The following is a 21,774-nucleotide window of genomic DNA, read 5'->3' as shown; positions in this document are numbered from 1 at the left end:
CTTGGAATAAGGTGAGGTCAGCACGCTCCATTGCTTGCCCTGCTTATAAATTTGACAGGACCTAAAAAATTAGACTGTGGTCAAAATACTGGGCTGAAACATTTATACCTCTTGCTGCTGATTTCAAGGGTAAATTTCTCATTGGGGTACACAGTGCAGAGAGCTATAATTAGTGTCCACTCCTCCTAGAAACTGCTGCATCTATAGACAAGTTCTGGTCATTAGCTTTTGATCTGAGGAACTTCTGCTTGTCAGGATGTGGTTAATTTTTCACTGTGACAGAGAATGTTAAATTATCAAGACAACAGATGTCTTCTTCTGACTCTGGATTGTTTGGCTTTATCAAACAATTTGCACTTGTAGATTGCAGTGCATATCTTTTGTGTTATACTGAGCAGAGAAAGTGATTCCTTCTGCCTCTCTCATGGAGGTAGGAGGAAATTCTTTATCGAAATTTGTGTCCACATTTATTCTGCAGGTGCTGGAGAAAAAGTTTAAAGATTTTGTAAGTGAGATGAAACCTCTGGGACATTCCAAAGTTGTCTCCTTAAATGAGTTAGCATCTAAACTGGATAAGGAAGGCCACAGCAAGATGGATGTTATCCAGAAGAGAACTAAGCAAATCAATGAAATGTGGGAGAAACTATGCAATGCCATTGAGATAAGGACAGAGGTAGGAAATGCATGAAAAAGTCGGGCATTGATGTCCCTGCAGTCGCCCATGCACTTTCTTTCCCCAGCCAGTGCATTGCTCATATTGAAACACTAGGTTTATAGGGGCAATAAGTACATTTTGTTCCATTCTTTCTAGATTCATTTCTCTTTATAGCCACCGCTTACCCTACTGTTCCTGGCAAGGCTTATACTTGAAAGTTCTTATCAGCTCCGGGTAATTGTTTTCCTAAATTCACTGCTAACTCTAGTTTCCTGAGAAACAAAGCCAATCCAACAGTTTACCACCACTAACAGGAATCTGGCTCTGCCACCTATCAGTCTCTTTATGGAACTATTTATGTAACAGTTCACTAAACATGACCAAAATTCTCCAGGTTTTTTGCTGAGTTAATTTCTTGAAATCAAAGTAGGCACATGGAAGAGAATGTGAGGGAGGACACAGAGCCAGCCCCCTAACTTTAGGCAGCAGTTAGGTGTTAAATCTGCTCACTCCCTCTCAGGAAACTGTAGTCACACATATGTATGGAAAAGCAGAGAACTCAAAATTTTTGTTTGTTTTAAAGAGAATATAAAACATCAGATGTCCTCAATCCTTTTTTTCACTATTGTTGCATGACCTGTTGCTTGTGAGGTAGCTCGAGCCTACTATTGTCAGAAATAAATGCCTGACAATTGTTACATAGTCTTGAGTATAAACTAGTATTAGAACATTTTTTAATCCTCTCATTTAAAAAAAGCATTATTTTTGCTCAATTCCTTTTATTTTCACTGTTTAGAGTGTAGAACTTTATTCCAAGAAGTATTTTAAGACAGCTTCTGTGGTGTAGAGAGCTACTTTTAGAGGGCAATTCATGCTCTCCATTTTGATCATTATGTAGGGGGATAAATTGCTCTTTGGAGACATCTGTTTCTTTCCATTGTCCAACAGAACTTGGGGAAATTACGTTAACAGCTCACTTTCAGGTGACTTAATGGGGAAGATGTTTAATTCCCTCACAAAATCCCCAGTGATTTTGTACTGCTTTATGACATATTAGGGTTACCTTTTTTCTTGTTGTAGACGCAAAATGCTGTAGAGTATTACCATTAAATTACTTTATTCCAGAACCTAAGAGCAGCCCATCAGGTTCACCAATATGACCACGATGTGGATGAAGTAAAGGGCTGGATGCAGGAGAAAGAGGCAGTGGTGGATATAGAAGATTATGGGTATGATCTTCCAGGGGTACAGACACTTCTCAGCCACCTTGAGGGAGTAGAGGTAAGAGGATCTGTGATGAAGCAGTAGCAGAAAAGCATAGATGGCAAAAAAAAAAGGAGATTGATTCTTGATGGATGCCTCTCAAGGCCTTGCTTGCAAGACAAATTTATTGCACCCTTAAATATTCTTTGTGCCTCAGAAGAGGGCCTTTTCCTCCTGTTTTTAACATTGGGATATTATATTATTAATGTTTTTGCTTTGAAGGATGAACTTCTCTTCTAAAATCTATTCCAAGCTGTTATTAAAATTGCAAAGGTGTCAGCTGAACTGCAGGAAACTTCAGCTCTACATTTACCAAAACAACCAGTCTAAAGACATTGAACCAAAATTCAATGTCTAAAGAAGTTTCTTTTATATTTGATGGTGAACAAGGCATTAAAGGAAAACTGAGAGGCATTAATATTTCCAGCCTCTGTACAGCCAGAGGGTAGAAAATATATGTATCATGGTTAAATCCACTTTTGATAGAACTAAGTAGTGACTTGGCCTTACAATCCATTCTGTCTCCATTCCAGAGAGATCTAGGAGTCATTATGAAAGAGCTGGAACGGATTCGAGGAGACGCTTGGCACCTCAGCCGCACATACCCTCAAGTTAAGGAAAACATCATGGAGAGACTCACAGATGTGGATGAGTGCTGGGAAAACTTGGACAAAAAGTTTCTGGAGAGGAAGGCAAGACTGAGCCAGGCAGAACAAGTCCAGCTCTACTTCAATGACTGCAGGGAGCTGATGTATGTATTGGCCCCTTGAGTTTGGCAGTGGGCCTTATCTCTTGTCTTTCCCATACAGGATTTTCTAAATTATAGCTGTTAGTTATTTGATTCCTGCCCCAGGTGCTCTGCAGCTTGCTTTCAAATATCTTTGAATAATAATCCATGGCATCTCCTCAACAGCACTTCACAGAATTTATCAGCTATCAGAGGTGATCATGATGCCTCAGCATAGTGTGCATGACAAAGACATTTTTTTAGACTAATTCCTAGACAGTCTTGGAGAATTCCGTCCCTGTGGACAAATTTCACAATTTCAATTGAAAATAGTGTTGATTCTGTAGGAAGGTAGGGTTAGATAGTAAAGTAATTTGTGCACCTGCATAGACATGAGTGCCCCTTTTTCTCAGAGTCAAAGCAGCTGCATTAATCTCCTAGAATAGGTAATGAAAAAGATCACCTATGACAGGAGTAGAAATACAAAGACAGTGGAATGGTTACCACTGACTATTGGACATTTACTGTGCTAAGGGATAGATCCTAAGCTCAGGTAAATCATGCATAAGTTTGTGCCAGTTGAGAATTATGGAGTAGAAAATGTTTCTTAAAAAGTATCTATCAATATGCATCTTTTCATGAGTGCTCTTTGTGCACATGAAGTACTCTTATGTGTGGTGGTAAGGTTTTCATGGGCATCTGAAAGTTTCTGTGTTCCTTTACAAAGTATAAAAATACTGTTAAAGTGTGTAGCCTAGGCAATTGCAGTTAGTTCTTTCTGAGAATTTGAACGCACAATGCTTTGGTATCTTTATTTTTAATAGGCTACGTATGGAAACAGCATTGGGAATATTATAAATCCCCCAGATGTCTGAGTAAACCTTCATCAACATTTTTGTATATTGCTGTGGTTTAATCCCCAGTCAGCAGCTAAGTACTTCCACAGCCAAGCCACTCACTCCCCCAGGTTCCCAGTGGGATGGGGAAGAGAATCAGAAATTAAAAACAAGCAAACAAACAAAGAACCAACTCATTTGTTGAGATAAGAACACTCTGGTAATTGAAAAAAAAGTAAAATATAACAATACTAATAATGAAAAAAATATTTTTTTTATGAAAAGGAAAATAACCCTCCCAAAAACTATTGATGCATAATATGATTGCTCATGCACTCACTGGTGCCCAGCCTGTCCCTAAGCAGACATTGGTCCCTCCTGGCCAGCTCTCCAGTTTACATACGGGTATGATGTTCTATGGGGTGGAATATCCCTTTGGCCCATTCAAGTCAGCTGTCCTGGCTTTGTTTCCCCGCTGCCCGGCTGTTTGTCCACCTCCTCACTGGGAGAACCTTGGAAACTGAGAAACACTTGGCTCAGGGTAAGCACTACTCAGCAACAGCCCAAACAGCAGCGTGCTGTCAACATTATTCTCATACTGAATGCAAAACTCAGCACTGCACCAGTCATTTAGAACAGAATTAATGCTATCCCACGCAAAATCAGGACAATATTAATATCTTTTGTGAGCAAATAAAGGTCTGTATTCATGAATCCACAGCCATGGGATATGTGAATTCCCAAAAGCCCAGCAGACTCAGATTCCTTCCCTTTTTGCCCTTTGTCCCTGTTCTGCAGGGCCTGGGCCAACGAGATGCATGCTCTGGTGATCTCTGAGGAACTGGCAAACGATGTCCTGGGAGCAGAGCTGCTCATCAAGCGCCACGAGGAATACAAGCGTGAGATAGAAAAGCAGTGGCTGAAATATGAAGAAATGCAGCGAGCAGGAGGTGACCTGATGAAGAATGGGCATTTCATGTCTGTAGAGGTGTGTTGAAGAGTTAAATATTTTACCAACAAGAGTGAACAAAGAGGTGAAACAGGCAAGAGATGCAGCTTTGTGTCTCAGAACAGAAGAACTAAATGGGACAATCATGTTCTTTACTATTAAAAGCTACATATTTCATGCAACACACATAAAAAGAAAACACATTTTAAAGTTCTTGTGTTACATTACAATGCTATTGCCTTGCATTGCTGATGGCCCTGAGTTCACCAGAAGATATGTAATTCTTCAGAAATGTCCAAAGGGGCAAGAATGTTAAAATTTCCATTATTCTGTGTGTATTTTTAGACTTTGCCCTAGACTTTTTCTAGACTTAGAAATAGCAAGAAAACTTTCCACAGTTGAAATCTCTCCATTGTTACCTTGTCATAAGTGCATGTATTTGTTGAATCTCCTGATTCTCACTAGTTTTGTAGTATAAATTGCCTGGGTATAAAGTTTCATATGGGGAAATCATATGGCAGAATATTTGTCATACAGGATGTGGAATATGCCTAAAGTTGTATTATCAAGCTACACAATTTACATGTTAAATTAATTCAAATAGGAAAAAAGAGGACTCGGACATATTTTCTAAATTATGCTACCACCACAAAATTATCTAGAGATCATCTTCTAAACCATGAAGGCAGATTAGTGACTGTCAGATAGCTGACTGGATTTTTCAACTCCTGGCATTACAAATATTCTTTTTCTAGATTGAAGAAAAACTGTTAGAGCTGTCTGAGTTGATGAAGAAGGTAAAGGAGAGCTGGGACATGAGGAAAGTGTTATATGAAGAAAACTGGGAGATCCAATTGCTCCGCAGAGAGCTTGAACAAGCAGAAGCGTGGCTGGCTGCCAAGGAGAGCTTTCTTTCAGATCCCTCCTATGGGGTGAGTAACAACCCTTCAGCATTCCTGAGCACTGTGTGCCTCTCAGCATATGCAGAGGGCCTGGCTCATGGACCAGCTCAGGCCTGAAATTAATCACAATCTCAACAGCAATGTGCCCTTGAGAGTTGAGAGGGCAGGATCTCTGTCCTCTTGCAGAAGTAAGCCCAGGGCAGTTGCTGCATTTAACATGGTGATGGGCTCCTGGAAGTGGTGGTGTCCAGGGGGTGGTAGAAGCCTGGGAAGAATTCCAGATAATTTTTTCACATAACTTGCAGAAAGTTCAATCTTCCCTGTCTTGCTGAGAGCCTGATTCAAAAGGAAAAAGGGTTTTTCTGCATCTTGTAGGGGGAAAAGGGGGCTTTTCCCACCTTGTTATTCCTATTAAATGGTAGAATGTTTTACACGGGCACCTTTAGAGCTAGCTTATAAATTCCTTTTTGAACACCAGCATCCATATTTTTGTTTGTTTTGCTGGGGTTTTTCTCTCATTTTTGACTGTCTTCTGATAATTTATAAGATGGGAAAACAAAGTCATGAACTTCGGTATCAGAAACTAAGCAGAGGACATAAAAGAAGTCACAGATGCATTTGTTGTAGGGTAGGAACAAACTCTGTGTCTAGCACAAGCCAATCCAAGTATTCAATCTGCACCTAAACAGTTACAGCTGGAAGCCATGGTACTACATGGCCTTGCAGAAAAGATAAGGTTGGTGTTTGAGCCCTTTTCCTCCTGCACAGTAGACAGACTGCAAGATATAGACATTTTTTTAGAATGTAAATTCAGATTTTTTTCATACACAAATACAGGTTTAGACATCCAATTACAAAATTTTCAGAACCCTCACTTGGCTGAATAGAATGGATCAACCTGAAAATCTTAGGTATAATCTCTTTTGATGGACTTGATTTTGGACTTCTCTATGTGGCAATTTTTCCATTCAGGATTCAGTGTCTGAAGTAGAGGAATTATTGAAGAAACATCATGATTTTGAGAAGATGCTTGCAGCACAGGAGGAGAAATTTGCTCAGCTAAGCAGGAAAACTAAGGTGAGTTGTAGAAGGCTGATGAGCTGTGCAGGAAACAAGATGATGTAGGTCATTGTTTGAATGTCACTCAGTGTAAGAGATGGGTAAATGAGTAACCAAAGCTGAAATATTTCAGACAGAGCAAGACCTGTATGTGGATCAAAAGAGACCAGCTAGCTTGAAAAGGCTGCAGGGGAGAAGTGGAAATTTTCTTCTGCCAGGACCAGCAAAGTGGGTGTGAGAAACAGGGTAATCCTTTGCTACAAAGATGCAGAGATTTTGCTTCATTCAGGATTTCCAGTAGGGAGCTGGAGCCACCTGAAAGTGACAGAGGATAGCAAAGGGCTGAAAATAAATGGAGACCAATGCACATATAGCCCTTTTTCCTTATGGCTTAAGATTTTTACAATGGATTGTGTTAAATACCAAAGATATTCAGTGAGCCTCTCAGATTCTCTTTCAATGTGGGGGAGGTTTTTAAAATTATTGTCCTGAAATAATTATAAAAACACAGTGGTTGTGTTTGGCTTTAGGCTAAAGATTAATCTGTCTTTTGTTCAGTGACTTGCAAATTGGCTGAGGGGACAAAGGTACTTCCCTCCAAAATTCTCCACAAGAACAACCCCAAATACTCAGTGTTCTTACAGAAAACGTAAAGAAGCAGAGCCAAAAAAGAAGGAGTACAGTTTCTCCTTAGCTTATTAAAAAAAAAAAAAAAAGTAGCCTCCAGAGAACGTATTAAGGACAGAATTCACTATATTTGAGGTTAACGGCCACTAGTATTCATGATTTGGACAACAAAATAATGCTTAGCACATAGCAATTAGATTTAGATCTAACTCTAAGAATGCCAGTGGAAGTACAGGCCTTAAGATTCAGCGCCAGGAGGCAGTTTATCTAGAAAACTGCTCCTGCTCAAAAATTAAAAAAAAAAATCTTAGGTAAGTATTAATGAATGTATGAAGGCAATTTTAAAAACATTAATACTGCTGTTTTTAAAAAAGTTAATACTGCTGTCCTACAGAGAGAGATGAATCTCCTGAAACAAGTGGACACAGAAGAGAGTGAGCAGAAGGAAAAAGGCAAAGTTGTCCGGGTTCCTTCTCTGAGAAGAAAACCATCTGACAAAAGGAATGCACCGCCCAAAGTGACAGAGACAAAGAGCACAATGCCACTGCCACCTGTGCCCACACACAGCGTGTCATGGAGGGTCCCACTTGAAACTATTTTCTCCCCTATTGAAAAATCTCCAACAAGGTTCCAAGAATTCACTTCCTCAGAAGTCCCTGAAGTGCAAAGCAGCAACAAAACAGAAATGAAAGCTGAGACAAGGCTCGGTGAAATTATCACTCCAGCTACACCAAAGGTGGTGGGCCCACAGGCTGTGTCTTTGGAGAGTCGCAGCTCTTTAGGCTCTCCTTTATCTCCTACTCCTATAAGCCAGCAACACAGCAGCAATTTGTCACAATCACAGGCCACAGACCACAGATCTCCTCAGGAAAAAGGTTCTATAGGCTCCTCTTTCTCCAGCCTGCAGAGCAAACCAACAGCAACACCACCCGAGCCTGGACGCAGGTCGCTAGATAACTTGCCAAACTTACTTCTGTCTAGCTCCTCCTGGGAGAGATTAAAGAACACGTCTTCGGTAAGTCCCAGGAATTTCTGGTTCTCTCCTCACTAGTGGAGAGAAGTGTGCTGGTTAAAGTAAGGCAATAACAGGAAGTTCTGTGTGAAAGTTACAGAAAGCACTATACAATGAGAATTCTGGTGGATACACTCCTGGATTCAAGCAAGAAGCATTTTATGTGCCTTTGCAATTCAAACACTTTCCACAAAGACAGTTGACTTAAGCATCTATGTACAGCTTAAAACTATTTTTAATTTACTAATATTTATAGCCTAGGTCTTAACAACTATATTGGTTTCTGTTTTTCTTTTCCTGAATTAGAGGCTATTCCTGCTGCTGAATACTCAGCAGAGCACTTAAAAACAGATGGTGTCTCACAAAGAGGACGATTTACCTACAGCCTCTGTGTGAGGTGGTAGTGCTTACTGTCCACTCTGTTTAGAAGTCAGAGAGATGCAGGACTTCATGGCACCTTTGTTAAAGAGCTGACCAGATGCAAGACTAGAACCAACAACTCCTGTTTGTCACCCTGGCAGGAAATTCACTGTTAACTCATTGGCAGATAAAATTGTTTCCTTTTGCTCCTCTATGCTTGAGAGGAGCACGTTTGTCACATACTCAAGTGTACCAGTACAACAATATAAATTGGTGTAACTCAAAAATTGTGGAGGTAGTATGAATAACTTGAACGATTTAAGTTGTAAAATGCATGTAATAATATAAAAATAATATTAGTTAATTAACACACTAAGCTAGAGAAAATTCCATAAGTAAATTGTTTGAGAAGGATTTGAATTCTCTTCATTTAGGTAGTTTATCAAAGATACAATGGCAACCTAATGAAGATTTCCAGCTGTCCTGTCAATGTAAAGTCTAGAGGAACCAGAGATCAGTTTCTTTGCATGGCATTTACCTAAAAAATACCTTTAGAAATTTAATATAGGCCTAAGGGCTGTTTTCAAGTTAAGTAGCAATGTTCTTGTGTGTCTCAGGTTTCTGCAAGTCTCCAAAACATGGAGGGTTTCCTAGAAAAGCGAGACCAGCTCCTTCCACGAAGACAACAGGTAGAAATAAATACCATCACTCTGGGTTATTTCATTGTTCCTTGAGTTACAGTCCAGATCTGGTCTGACTTCTTCAGGATAAGCTCTTGCTGAAGAAGAGCTCAGTAGTGTGGGTTTGCTTCAGTGATCCCTAAAATGCATGAGGAATTGTCCATTGGCTTTGGCAGTACCTGATCTGTCAGAGAAAGGGACAATAGAATTTTTGCCTGTAATGAGAATCACACAGAACAGGGTCCGTCTACAGTTATTGGATTTATAAACCAGAGCCTAGGCTGTATGAGCATGTTGTTTACAGTTTCCTAATTATAAACAGTATATTAACTGGTTTCAATATATCAACCGAATTGGGGGGGAAAAAACCAAATGAAACAACAACAAAAAAAAATCCCCACACAACAACCAAAAAACAACCACCACACCACAAAAATCCTAAAGCTTCATGATCCTGTAACAGCCTGTGATACTTTGTCAGGAGTGGAAGCCCTCAGCCTCATGCTCTCAAGATTCATAATTTCTAACTGTGCTAGAACAGAATTAAGGTTCTGTTTATCTTTGAAGAATTGGTTTCTTAAATACTGGTTTGAATGAAACTCAAATCTAAATTCTTATCCTGAGAAATAATATCATTTCAAACCAGTAGCCTAATTATCACAACAGGCCAGGAAATTTTCTAATATTCACCACCAATCTATAGACAGCAATTTCTGCTGAGTGTTTGCACATGAACAAATTGTAACAAGATTGTTTGTCCCATAGAGTATTTCCTCTGAAATTTTTAACTTGAAAGGCCTCTTTTAAAAGGTTAATCTGGTGTGGACTCCATCTTCTGGAAGATAAATTTAGTTTTTCTTCACTTCTGGGCACACAGAATTTAGTGTTCATAGATACTGAAATTCCATATTACCCAATAAGAAAAGCTCTGACTTCACCTTTCTCAGAACTGTTTCCTTTCTTTTCTCTGACTGACCAAATTGTCAATTTTATTCACTGTCATAACAAAATATGAATATAAGTTAAGGATCCTTTATCAAGAAGAGTCTCATGGATAAGTTTCAGTGGTACATAGTTGGGGTTGGAAATAGCTGCTAATTTTGCACATTGTTTTCAGTAGCATTCCACTGGGGTTAGTTCAGTAAATGAAGAAGAATTCAGCAGCCACACTAGATAGTAACAACACACTTGATAAAAGCCTGTGACCAGCAGGCAGGGGCTGATGTTCCAACTAGGGGAAAAAAATTGGGTTTTAATGGCCAAAAATTAGATAGAACTTGGATTGTCCACCTTCAGAAATGTTGCTGACCACATGGTGTAGAACTTGCTTGAACCAGGTTACGTCATTTGTTCAGTTCTGACACATAGAGATCCTTCCTTCCTCCACACAGAAACCACAATAGGTTCTGTTTTTCTAAGAGATAACAATGACTGTGAGAACTTCTGTGATCATAATATCAACAGATTCTGGCATCCTGTGGAAGTTGCATGTGAAAGATTTCACTACTCCTATAAAATATATACCTCACAACTGAATTTTATTACCTTTTCTATTCATGTAGCCACACTCAAGGTCTTGGAAATCCTTCTATGTAAAACTTGATGGATTAAAGCTTGATTTCTATAATGATGACAAAGAAGAAACTAAGGTAATTTGTTTTTTTAATCTTTCTAGCAACCTTTGTGTCTACATATGAAAAAAATAAATTTTAAAATGTCACCTTTGGTTTGGGGCTGGGGTGATCTGTTCCCTTTCAAATGTGAGCTGAGTGAAATTTCAGCGATTATTCAACTCATACAACTGAAAACAAACTCATAAGCTTCCAGAAATTTTCAAACATACTTCTTTTAAGGTATATCTTATTCAAGGATTGCCTTCAAGATGTAATGCAATTGTCCATGGCTCCGCTGTGGTTCTTCCTATCCAGTGATACTAGAATTAAAGCTAGAGACATAAAGAGATGAGTATGCAGTCTGCCTGCAGGTTGGTATGGAATTGAATCCTAGCAGAAAGGACACAGAAGATATTTTGTTTTAATTTTATCCCCCTTCAGAACATATCCACTGTCCTGTCCCTCGACATTTCTGGTGCAAAATGTGAGAAGCTGGTGAATTACACCAGGAAGGAGAATGCCTTCATGCTGAGGTGAGTCTTACAGAGAAGGGCACAAGTAACAGCCCATGCAGCTCCCTGCCCACAGTCACCCAAGGCTGTATGTTGTTAGGAGGCATAACTGGAGTGTCTCACACTCACAAGCATAGAAGGTATAAGGTAAAACTGACTGGAATTCACCTTTTCCTATCCTTATTTACAGGCTGAGAGATGGGGCAGAGTATTTCCTTGCGGCACCTTCTCAGACACTGATGGAGGACTGGCTGCAATCACTACAGAATAATATAGGTATGTTCTCATTTCTTTCAAGAATGAGCTGTGCTTTTAGCAAGTGATGGTAAGAGAAAGAGGAGAGAATGACAAGATGTCCTTAGTTTGGGGCATTTTGAGCCATCCTTTATCCTCTGTTAGAAAGCAATACACAAATCACCTGCTACCTGGGATGTAGTCACCTGGCAGAGGAATGTCCAGAGTGACTTGCAAAGAAGTCTTTCAGTTGTACTGTGGCTAACATCAGGTTATTCTCTGCTAGGGGTGTGGTATTTGTCCTTTTATTAAGGAGCTGCATTGGATCTTGATCAATAGCTTTTCTTCTGAATCTAGATCTCTTCTGGACATCTCTCTACATAGTGGCTTACTGGGAAGGAAGCCATAGGATAATTATAACTATGATGGCCAGAGAAAATTGTTGTGGACCCAGAATTGGGAAATTATACTCCACATCTAATTTTTTTTTTTTTTTTAATTCTGTAGGACATGGTAACAGATCCTATTCTACAGTGATGGCTCAAACTCTCATTTCAAGCACAGAGACATCCCAGAAAAGAATGTGGGATTTTCCAGACAGGGACTCTGCTGAAAGACTAAGCAGCAAAAGCTCACTCCTGAGGTATGGGCTCTGTGCCACAAAGCTGAACACATGTCAGTGCTGTTTGTGCTCAGGTAGCAGTCACCTGCAAAGAGACTGCCCTGAGGTCAAACAGTCCTGCTCCTCTGTCACTAATGTCACAAAAATAATGCAGCCAGCAGGAGCAAGGCAGTGACTGTCCCCCCGTACTTGGCACTGGTGAGTCAACACCTCGAGTGCTTTGTTCAGTCCTGGACTGCTCACTTCAGGAAAGCTGGAGTATGTCCAGAGAACAGCAATGAAGGGTCTGGAGAACAAGTCCTACCAGGAGGCCCTGAGGGAGCTGGGGTTGTTGAGACTGGGGAAAGGAGGCTCGGGGGAGACACAGGCAAGGAAAACACAGCTACAGCCAAATTCAGAAACCTGGCCTGTTTAAATAATTTTTCTTGCATTTGAAGTCTGTACAAACCTCACAGACTATGATGTGAAATCTTAGTCCCACAGCTGGGCAGACTTTTGCTGCTGAGCTAGACACTTAATGAGTCCTTACACCTTACATATATAGAGACTTAAACTCCTCTAGATTATACCTGATTTTCTGATGATGCATTTTATTTGTAGGAGAACACCTTCCTTCAAAATCAAACCAGAGAGAGGGTCTGCAGAATTTTCCAGAGATTTTAAGGTGGACCTACAGTGACACAAGCCACAATCACCACCTTAAGCCTAGAACAGAGTGGAAATAAAACAAAACTGCGTCCCTCTCTACTAAAAGCAGTAAGAGAAAAATAACATTTGCCTCAATGAATTTCAGACACTTATATGTTTTAAGTTAATCACTTCCCTCTGAACTTTTAAAATTATGTATTTAATCTCATAAAATCTTTAAATTAATTAAACAGGATTGCATCTGGTATACTTTTGTGTGTACATAACTTTGTCATTTGCCATTATTACCCAAGTGTTATCTATTCCAAGATACTAAACCAAAGGGCAGGGGGACCTTTAAGCCAGACTGCTCACATGAAATGATTCTGTGAGAATGGGGAGCAGTGAGCAGAGCATGAGGTGCAAGCTGTGAGTTAACTACAGCCATGTGCAAGTAGATTTGCAGATACCAACAGAATAGATTTACAAGGTTTGGGTGGTCTGTGCAACCAAAGGTAATGTTATGTGCTTCCTACAGCACTTTGTGGTCTCCACAATCTTTTTTTACAACACATTAACCAACAATTCTTTATTTGCCAATTCTTTCTGGATGAAGCTACCAGGAAAAAAAAGTCCTGCAGTGTTACTCATTTTTAATGGAATTTGAAACTTAAATAAGGCATGAACAATCAGTGTTTCAGTGTAAAAGGAGAAGAGAAGTAGAATAGCAAGGAGGAAGTCTAGTCCCCAGACAGCAAGCTTCACATGCTAAGGTATGGTGTAATCATAGGGAAGAATATATACATTTACCTACAACCTCTGTTTCTGAGCCAAGGAAAAGTTACCTAGCATGAAGCTGGAGAGAAATGGCATTTTTTCCCCCAGGACAGTGTAGTGACTGGCAGCTCTTCCCTGACTTGTGGAAGCTAAAACTTCAAGTCCTTAACTCCTCTCACAAGGACTTCTGCCTTCATCCCTTTTAATACAGACTGAAGCATCACTCTTGCTCTCTGCTTGCAATCCTCTCCTCTGCACTGACTACTTCTCCAGTGGTAAGGGAGGGGAGCACTTTACACTGAGTTTATGTAAATACTTTATGGGCACATGCACCATCTAGAGTTTGTATTCAGTCTGATTCAGATCAGTCACAGGCATCCAATACATGAGCTAATAATTTCATCTTTTTGGCTAGTTCATCTCTCTCCTCTGTTTGCCCCAGCTGGAGCTGCTGCCTGTCACGAAATACAAAAAGCCCAGCACATCAAAGTAATGGGAAACATATGCATTTCATTATTGTTGACCATTCTTAACTGATTAAAAAAAAAAAAAAACAAAAAAAAAACCATTTCAGTATTTTAAACTTACCATTTAATTGAACAAATATGTGCCTTGGCTGTGGCTCAATACAGCTGCCTCCTTGCCCTGCTTTTTACCATTCCACTGAAAAAGGTAGAAGGTTTTACCACAGGAGGTAGCTTTTATTCCAGGTTCTCCAGGTTCTCATTGTAAGCCAGAAAATATTCTCCCATATTTCTTCCATTCAATCTTGAAACCAGTGAATGCCCTGTGAAGTTCTCAGCAGGCATTTAGCATAAGTAGAGCATATACACCTGGAAAAAGCCTTGTTTTGTGCTTAAGTGCATAAAGACTTTCATGGGTCTGGTGCTCTTTTTCAATATTTTATTTTTAATTAATATATTATTAAACACTTAAAAGACACAAGCAAGCAATTTCTATGAAGAGCAGGTAATAGTTATAAGAACAGTGTCATTTCCTTTGTGTTTGGCAGCAGATAGCAAGCTCTGTATTTTTGGGGGTTTTCCAGCAAAACGTTCATCCAAGAGCAGTGATCTGGGGTGCATTTCGGATAAGGTTTTTGGCAGGCATGCATCCATCTTCAGTGGTTAAGTGAACACAACACCAGACCAGCAAGGCCTGGTTTATAAGTATGGCACATGCCTTTTTTGATGAGATGCAGAGAAAAGCAGCTTTCTCCTGGAAGTGCCTGCTTTGGTTTGCATGCACTCTGTTCAGTCACAGCACAATACATGGTATTAGGCCAGGCAAGAATGGGGCCAAGGGAAAAAACAAAACCACAGCCTCTGAGGAACAACCACACAGCATTTCAGAGGCCCTTAGACTCCATGTTTACCCTAAAGGGAACAAGGACCAGTCCTGAGCACAGGTCACTATCAGCCTTATGCCACTGAAACAATACCTTCCTTATATTTCTGTGGTCTGGGGGCAGTGCAAATCAGCATGCTCTGAACTACAGTTCACAAGTGCTTTGAGGGACAACCTGTGCCAGCCACCACTTCCCACAAGCTGCACAGACAAGACTGTACAAGGTGTAGGTCCCTCCAGCCTGCAGAATTCTCCAGCAGCCTCTGTCCTCACAAATGCCCTCCAGGTCCTCCTACTACACCATCAAGCCAGCAACACACTCCTTCAATGTCATAGAATCATAGAATCATTTAGGTTGGACCATTCAGTCCAACTGTTAACTCAGCACTGCCACGTCCACCACTAAACAGTGTTCCCATATGCCACACCCACATCATGTCACAAAAACAAAAAAGGCAACCAAACTGAAATAAAAAGGCACTCCGATAGGCAATGATACAGCCCTCACATAATTTCAGGCTCTGAAATGCAAAAATATATTTCAAAAAAAGCTATTATAATTTAAGGCTACAGAGGTACCACGTAGGGCACCAAGGAAATGAAGGGGCACATACCTGTCTGTGCCTCTGGGTGCAAGATTAGACAGCAGTTCCCAACCTGATTTTAAGAGTTGGCAAAACCTCTGGACAGTTCTCCCAGCAGAGTCACACCACCTTCCCCACCCACAGCTCCCTCCCTCCCACACTCCCTTTGTAACAGGATTTAACAATCCCTCAGAACAGTAATTCCCCACCAGCTGTGGGTTACCTGAAAACCTTGTGGGTTTGTGGCGCCTTCACATTTTACTGGGCTTTTCTGTTTGTATTAGCAGGACTATGAATGCACCAAACATGCCCCAATTATTAGTCTGTGGAGCATTTTGAAAGACCAAATTTTCTCAGTGTGGCTGAGCTGCCTTGCTGCTGGGTACGTGCTAGCAAGGTTCACAAGGGTTACAAATTGTTCTCTGTAGCCCATGGACACAGCAGCCATATCTTTTTGCAGCAGCAGAGCTTTCTAGGACCAGCCAGAGAAGCACGGAAATGCTGCACACCCTGTGCACATGTGTGCACAGAGCCATGTGGGCTTGTAGGTGCCCCGGAGAGCTCCATCAGGACATGCTGCTCTCCTGTGCAAAGGTAACAGATCCAGCTGGATCAACTCCCAACTCAAAATGGCTCTTTATGTTTTGTGTTGTAGCTAGGATCCGATTAGTTCTTAACTTCTCCTGACCTGAATCCCTAGGTACAGCTTCATTCCAGCTGTTGACTTCTCAGTTCTGGATGGTGTTCCTTACCTCAGCAAGTAAGCATTGTACATGAATTGCTGGGCCTTAGCCATTGCCATTGCAGCAGAAGCAGCATTTAGTAGATGCAGGCTTCAGACAATGAGTCTCTTGTAAATGCTCTCCCTTTGAGTTTAAATATTGTCTGTGTATACCAAAAAGACATACCCCTCTTCCTTGTTCTTTTTCTGATTTTGGATTTCAAGTACAACTAATTCTAGATTTCAAATGAATTTCCAATGCAGAAGAAATATGTAAGATTTTTCTTGGAAGTCCTGATGAATATGCTGCATTTGGAAAAAATAATCCAGAAGCAGGTCCAAATTCTTCAGTGTAAGGAAGTCTGCAAACTTCTCCAGCTTCTGTGAAGCTCTGTTTTATATTACTCAGCATCCTTCCCTATGATCTTTTTAATCTAGTGGAGGGCTATAAAGATGTTCCAAGCTTCTAGCTCAAGGCAAAGTCTTTCACTGCATTCCAAAGCGAATGAAAACCAGGTGTCATTTTCCAAATATTTTCCACCAGCAAGAGGAAAATGAGTGTCCTATTTTTTTAAATTTGTGCTCTATTTTATGTAGCACCTATTAAAAATACTTCGTCTGTGATGTTAGAGACAGAATACTATAAAGGGAAAAATCTTCTGTGTGTGAAAATACAATGGCTCTGCACTGTGTTAGTGAGTTATGTTGTTCTACATTAAGTTTACATCTGGAAGGAGAACCAGCTTTAGTGATCAGTCAGGATCACTAAATTAAATGTACTTGAGTCTATGGCAATTATTCCTCTCAAGCTTCTGCTATGAAAAATTCAATTCAGGCTCTTGACATTTTAATCCATAAAGGCACTGCTGATATAAATCAATACAATTGCATGTGCTTTATTTAGAATTTTTCCTGCAGCCAATGCTCGAAAGAACTGTGCTCACTCACTGCTGCTACTGCCCTCTCTTTTGAAATGTAACCACCCCCTCGGTGGTAGTCTGGAGCAGCATTTCTGTGCCAAAGTCTTGCAGGGGAATGGAAAAAAGGAGTAACTTCTACATCAGCAAGGGGAATAGGCCAGACAGAGTGCAATTGTCCACACTGCAGTTTGGCTGCTTTTCACATATATATGCCCGACTTCAAAGCTGAGCCCACCAATTCAGCACAAATTCTAGTTGCTCAGCCTATCTGAAAATATGGACATCACTGAATGTAAATGGCCAGGACTTGATCTGTAATCAAGTATTGAAAGGACATTAATAATGGGCTCAGGGTTGAAGGGACAGGCTCATACAAAAACTATCACCACCACCACCATATACTGTAACATCAAGAAGATCCTGGGATGTCCCTGCTAACCAGGACCCTTATTTCTTAACAAATAAGACCACATTGTGAGACTTTTGTGGGATGAAAATGTGGGGGAAGGAGATAAAATAAATGCTTCTGAAAGCTGGGAGCTTGAACACAGCAAGGTAAGAAATGTACAGGTTTCATCAGTTTTCTGCAAACGATGAACACTGCGATATGTTGCAACATGACTGTGATGTGTTGCAATGTGCTGCCATAGCCTTCAGTGGGGAACAGTGCAAAAACCCAGCTTAGGGGTATCCAGAGTAGCTGGAGAAATTCCCAGTCCTTCTGCTTCTCCTTCGTTCTACAGCACTCCTGATCGCCTGGAGGAGCAGGTCTTTGTTATTGAGGATGTTGTATTTGCTCAGGTTTACAAGTTTGTCAAAATTTTCAGAGGAGTAAATTAGCCTAATGAGGTAGTATGGTGAGCAGTTGTTCTCCAGATTTACTTTGCCTTCTTCCATCTCCGAGTGATCACGCTTCACCCCTGCAGAGAAAGACAAAAGCCACTACAGTGAGATGAATCTGGGGTACTATCAGTCAGTGTTGTAGCGGACTGACCTACTTGGCAGGACCCAATGTTAAAAACAGCCCACAAGAAATACTGCAAACCCACTCCACAGCTTGAAAGAGCCATTTCTGGCCAATTTTCCCAGTTATTCCTCCTTCCCCTCCTGCTAAAGCTCAGACCCAGAAATCTCTCAGCAGAGCTGGCACAAATTCTTACATTCCTCCTTGTCCTGCCACTGTAGATACCATTCCTTGGCAGCATGCCCATGGGTCCACATCCATTCCCAAACTCCTTAAGTCTGATTCTCAGACCAAGGCACACACCTGGAACACTTTTCAAAATCCATGATTGCCCCTAGATTAGTGGTGACAAATGCATGTCTGCCAGCTAGAGTGAGTGGACGTACAAGGAGACCTTGTGATGCTGGATGGACTGCCTGTTGCAGAGTGCAGAGCATCCTACATCAGACTCTCAGCAAACTCCAGCCTGGCCTCAGATTATGCCTCTTGGAACTGGCGACATCCATACTCCCTGTTACAACAATATTTTTGCTAGGACTCCCTAACTACCTGCACCTAGGATTTCAGCAGTCACATATTTACATTTCTACAAAATTTTTTGCTTCATTTCTTCACTTTTTTTTTTTTTTTCTGCCTGTCTCCTTGCAGTCTGAACCAAATATGCCCAAAATGCTAATAGAATGTAAGATGACTATCAGCAGGGCTACAAACAGACTGCTGAGATATTCCTTATGATTTCAACCAGAACCTCAGGAAAAAGACACAAGAATTGTGCTCAACACACAGCAGGTGTTAGTCTAACCTAGTGGTTTCTGAACAGTGTGATCTCTGGGTGCTACACACAGGCTACACTAGAAATGGCTGAATTAAAAATATCTAATGTTGCTTCACTGAGCCTCACAATACGCAGAAAGATGCATTATCTATGCTGTCCACATCCAGATAACGCTGCATCTGCCTCAAGCACACCAAAGCACAGTCTGTAACTGCTGCACTGCAAATGGGAAATTCACAGGCTGAGTCCTTTTAGAATTTAAATAGTTAAAAACAAGAAAAATAACTACCCACATTCCACAAGATGTCTCTCATCCCCCTAGAAACAGAAAGCTCCACTGTTAAACTTGAAATCCATGAAAGCAGGTTGCCAAGGACCCCCTTCTCCAACCACCCACATCAGCTGCTGGTTGTCAGCTCGATGGATGAATCAGCAACTGCTCAGAGACACGCAGGTGAGTGTCAGAGCTCACCAGTTTGGGTCTGGAGCACAGAGAACTGGCAGCAGCCACTGTAATTTATTTTTCATTCAGAGAGATTCCAAAATCTTCACCTGCTTTACCTGCCACCCACTGCTCAACGGTTGGATCTCACCCCACGTTGCCATTTGAACCATTTCCAGCCTCCACTGAACAAACCTAGCTCTCTCTATAGAGTATCTCCTCTTTTCATCCACTGAGTTTCTAAATGTGATTTTCTTGATTTAGCTCTTACTGTATATATTCACTGAGCATCACTGAATATCAGAGCAGAAAAGTACTTTTTGCTGCTATTCCTACCCTTCCCAAATGCTCCATCAGAGACTTCCATTTTGCTCTGGTCTCACTTAGGGCCCCCACAGAATTTTGGGTAAAGCTGGAAGGAGCTCGCCCCAGGCACCTCCTTCTCCATCACAGGCAACCTGCCTGGAGAAGGCAGGGATGCAGGGCCAATTCTGGGGCTGGATGGCCCAAGGGTCAGATCCTGCTGCTGCTTTCCAGCCCACCAGCAGGTCCTTCAGGAGGCCCTTACCTCCCTGTTCCCACAGCTCTCTGGGCCTTTCTTTACTCTCCCTCTTCCCAGTGCCAGAAAAATTCCAGTACTCTGCACATCAGGCAGGACATAGTGTCAGGCACAAGTGAAGAAGACCTGCAGCTCTGCTGCAAGGGACAGTGACATGAGCCATCTGCCACAGGCAGGGCTGGAGGAGGCAGTGGGGCACTGAGTTGCCCAGGACTGTGTCCTCCATGCTTTTCAAGTGGAGAACAACCAGCAGGAGTATGGAGGCTGTTCTTCTGCCTGCCATCAGTGGACATGTAATACATACCAGGGATAGAGCATAGTGCACCATTCTGTTGCATTTACCTGGCTCCTTGAATTCCTTAAAGGTGTCATTCACCAAGGGAAAATGGATTACTATAGGTGCTCTGGGATCCTCTGCCTCTGCAAATATGTAACATTCCTTTGGGTTCTTCTCCTCTTCTGGACTTAGCTCCACTTTGGGGAATGGGATATTCTGTATCTTGCAATATTTATATGTCATCTCTAATTGCTGTGGACACAGAATGCCATGAAGTTAAAGCTCTAAAGAAGGAATCAGGTTTACTCAGGTATCCTGGAATACAATGACATCTTAACCCATTCCCTAGAAACCCTGTGAAATGTGTAGTGCAAATTGTGGCCACAGTACAACCTTACTTTCGATCACCACACATCAGTCAGACAATGACACTTATCACCCTGTAACATTTTTTACAAGCCCAAGTGAATGACTCAAAGTTACACTCAGAATTCATCATGACAGACCAGGAGAGGTCACAGGCATGTCTTCAGCAAACAATTATTACTGCAATTCCCTGAGAATTCTAGGAAGTGGATGCTGTAATCCCCTACAGAAAAAAGAGCCTAACAGTTTGTATAGTTCTGTTCTTGAAGGAAGTTTCTTTCCTTCCTCAAGGTATGGTGATATATGATTAAGATTTAGACATCCACTTACTTAAAAGCTTTAATAAGATGAGTTTTACTCTGCAAAGAGCAGAGTAAGTTAATCTCCTCACCTTGAACACATTTCCCAAACCATAATCAAGGGATATAATGACATCTACATTCCTCTCTGGCTTGAAAAGTGCTGCACCACTGGTGTTGATGAAATAGCCAACATCTATCAGACAAAGATATTTCTGCAGCGGTGTCAGATTGTTAGGGAAACCGTCCAGCACAGTGTCTGAAAAACATTTTAATATAGTTAGTGGTGCATTTTTAGGAAAGGAGGAGTGAGCAATTCTGTCTGTGCTATATGCTAAGGGCAGCTCCTTGGTTACCCTTCCAGACTGAGGTCACCTCCCTCCACAACCTGAGCCCACAAATACAGCCTCAGGAGCATGCCCTTCAAATTGCACATCTGGACACACCTGGCCTGTTTCCACACACTCCCAAGCACACTCACAAAGGCAGGCTGTGGGGCAGCCAGACAGAGGACAGGCGAGACAGAGACTCCACTGACCTCACAGCTGCTCTGGGGAGTCATTTTTCACAGAATACAGACTTCAACAGATTTTTTTCCCCCCTAAGAACTGGGAAAAATGCAAACAACAAAAACAATTTCACAGTGCAGCAACACAAGCAACAAATGCAATACATCATTGCACTTTTGCATTGCTCTTTTTTTGTTTTGCCTTCTCAGGGTTTGTTTTCAACCCGTCTCTCAGGCTGAAAAGTCTGACTTTAACTTGCTTTCAGTGATGTCATATAAACTATTTTAGCCGTGCTTTAAAAAAATACCACACCATGCATATAACATCACCTACCAACAGCTTAAAATACTGCTTGATTTAATTAAACCTCATATTAATGCCAAAAGGTGATTACACCAACTGGCAAGTTGAAATCTAAAGCCAGTTTCTGATACCTTGATTCTTACTTCTCTGCTAGCAACCTCACCATCTTGCCCTGTAGACAGCAAGTCCTCTATTTTTCCTCTAGTATACTTTCACTCCCATGGAACATCTTGCCATGGTTTTAAATATCAAA

At 41.2% G+C, this 21,774-nt stretch overlaps 2 protein-coding genes across 13 annotated transcripts in view; one reads left to right on the top strand and one right to left on the bottom strand.

Moving 5' to 3' along the window:
- The window catches only part of SPTBN5 (spectrin beta, non-erythrocytic 5), a 124,243-nt gene that overhangs the window by 79,280 nt on the left and 23,189 nt on the right, over nucleotides 1-21,774 (top strand). The window contains 14 exon segments of the mRNA XM_077784151.2: nucleotides 479-673; nucleotides 1,781-1,936; nucleotides 2,452-2,669; nucleotides 4,280-4,469; nucleotides 5,186-5,362; nucleotides 6,305-6,409; nucleotides 7,413-8,033; nucleotides 9,008-9,079; nucleotides 10,633-10,719; nucleotides 11,125-11,216; nucleotides 11,386-11,471; nucleotides 11,937-12,072; nucleotides 12,652-12,713; nucleotides 12,716-21,774. The exon segment at nucleotides 12,716-21,774 is cut by the window's right edge and continues 23,189 nt beyond it. Coding sequence (XP_077640277.2) covers nucleotides 479-673; nucleotides 1,781-1,936; nucleotides 2,452-2,669; nucleotides 4,280-4,469; nucleotides 5,186-5,362; nucleotides 6,305-6,409; nucleotides 7,413-8,033; nucleotides 9,008-9,079; nucleotides 10,633-10,719; nucleotides 11,125-11,216; nucleotides 11,386-11,471; nucleotides 11,937-12,072; nucleotides 12,652-12,713; nucleotides 12,716-12,822 — 2,304 coding nt within the window. The 3' untranslated portion in view covers nucleotides 12,823-21,774.
- PLA2G4B (phospholipase A2 group IVB) overlaps nucleotides 17,562-21,774 on the bottom strand; it is a 47,611-nt gene continuing 43,398 nt past the window's right edge. For 7 of the 12 annotated variants that reach the window (XM_031505022.3, XM_085580304.1, XM_085580303.1 and 4 more), the window contains 3 exons: nucleotides 20,802-20,968; nucleotides 20,110-20,296; nucleotides 17,562-17,947 (listed from right to left, as the gene is read on the bottom strand). In XM_031505022.3, coding sequence (XP_031360882.1) covers nucleotides 17,709-17,947; nucleotides 20,110-20,296; nucleotides 20,802-20,968 — 593 coding nt within the window. In that variant the 3' untranslated portion in view covers nucleotides 17,562-17,708. The other 5 variants (XM_085580311.1, XR_014955579.1, XR_014955580.1 and 2 more) reach the window with 5 other exon arrangements.

The sequence above is a fragment of the Lonchura striata genome, chromosome 5 (assembly GCF_050655825.1).
Source record: "Lonchura striata isolate lonStrDom1 chromosome 5, ASM5065582v1, whole genome shotgun sequence".
NCBI classification, from domain to species: Eukaryota; Metazoa; Chordata; class Aves; order Passeriformes; family Estrildidae; genus Lonchura; species Lonchura striata.
Note: the sequence above shows the minus strand (reverse complement) of the source record. Positions and strands in the feature narration are given on the sequence as shown.